Source organism: Eurypyga helias, unplaced genomic scaffold (assembly GCF_000690775.1).
Source record: "Eurypyga helias isolate BGI_N326 unplaced genomic scaffold, ASM69077v1 scaffold30577, whole genome shotgun sequence".
NCBI lineage: Eukaryota > Metazoa > Chordata > Aves > Eurypygiformes > Eurypygidae > Eurypyga > Eurypyga helias.
This window is the reverse complement of record NW_010263045.1, coordinates 8318-9236: the sequence shown is the minus strand read 5'-3', so window position 1 is coordinate 9236 and position 919 is coordinate 8318. Positions and strand designations below refer to the sequence as shown.

At 58.5% G+C, this 919-nt stretch overlaps 1 protein-coding gene across 1 annotated transcript in view; it reads right to left on the bottom strand.

Moving 5' to 3' along the window:
* The window catches only part of ST14 (suppression of tumorigenicity 14 (colon carcinoma)), an 8526-nt gene extending 7873 nt beyond the window's left edge, over positions 1 to 653 (bottom strand). The window contains exons 1-2 of the mRNA XM_010155920.1: positions 497 to 653; positions 154 to 281 (exon numbers count right to left, since the gene is read on the bottom strand). Of these exons, the coding sequence (XP_010154222.1) occupies positions 154 to 281; positions 497 to 653 (285 nt within the window). The remainder of the gene's footprint in view (positions 1 to 153; positions 282 to 496) is intronic.
* Positions 654 to 919: the final 266 nt, after the last annotated feature.

Below are 919 nucleotides of genomic sequence, written 5' to 3'. Positions count from 1 at the left end.
GCACACCACATGCTCTGCCTCAGCTCGCCCCGCTCCTCTCCAGGGGAAGCACAGCCCATACTCAAGTCCGGGGGGAAAGGCAAGACCAGCCCCAGCTTTGGCATGGAGGAAAAGGTCCTGCGAGCAGGAGGAAGGATGCAAAAAACCTCTTACCGTGCTCTTCACCTTCCTGGCCAGCATGATGAACTCTGGCGAGCTGGAATTCTCGTAAGCGTCGAGGAAATCCCAGTTTAGAACCCGCAGGTGGCCATTGAAAACCTTCCGGACAGCCACGTTCCGGTCTGGAATGCAACAGTTCAGAGTCAGAAAGGGCAGTCAGGGCTGGGGCCGCGGCACAGCAGGTCCCCAGTGACAGGAATCGGGGTAGGGGGGTGGACACGGTGTCCCCCCATTTCCCAGAGCTAGAGAGGGCACGCGTGAGCCCGGATAATGAAGCTTTTCCAGGCGGATATGCTCCCAGGCTGTCACCCTGCACGCCACCAGATGCCACACTCACATTTGAAGTGCCAGACCAGGAGGCCGGTGACGAGGGAGATGAGAAGGAAAACAACAATCACGACGGTGACCACCACCCGCCGCTTTGGGCCGCGCTTCTCCATCTTCTTGGAGTTCATGGCAGGGAGGAATTCCACCCCTTCCTCCAGGTTGTTCATGTCCTAGGAGAGATGGCAGGATTGTGGAAAGGCTGTTTTCAGCGCCCAGTCCGGCAAGGCATCACCGAGAGCACAGGGCACGCCTCCACGACCACGGCACGGCAAACCCAGACTTTCCTTTTCCACACTCATCCGATTCCTTTTTGGACTTGACAGAGGGTGATGAGGCCGAGTAAACTCAGGGATGAGCGCGCACACCCCCTGTGATGGGGGTAGGTCACAAGCCCACGACCTCCCAGCTCTGCCATGGGCAGATGAAACTGCAG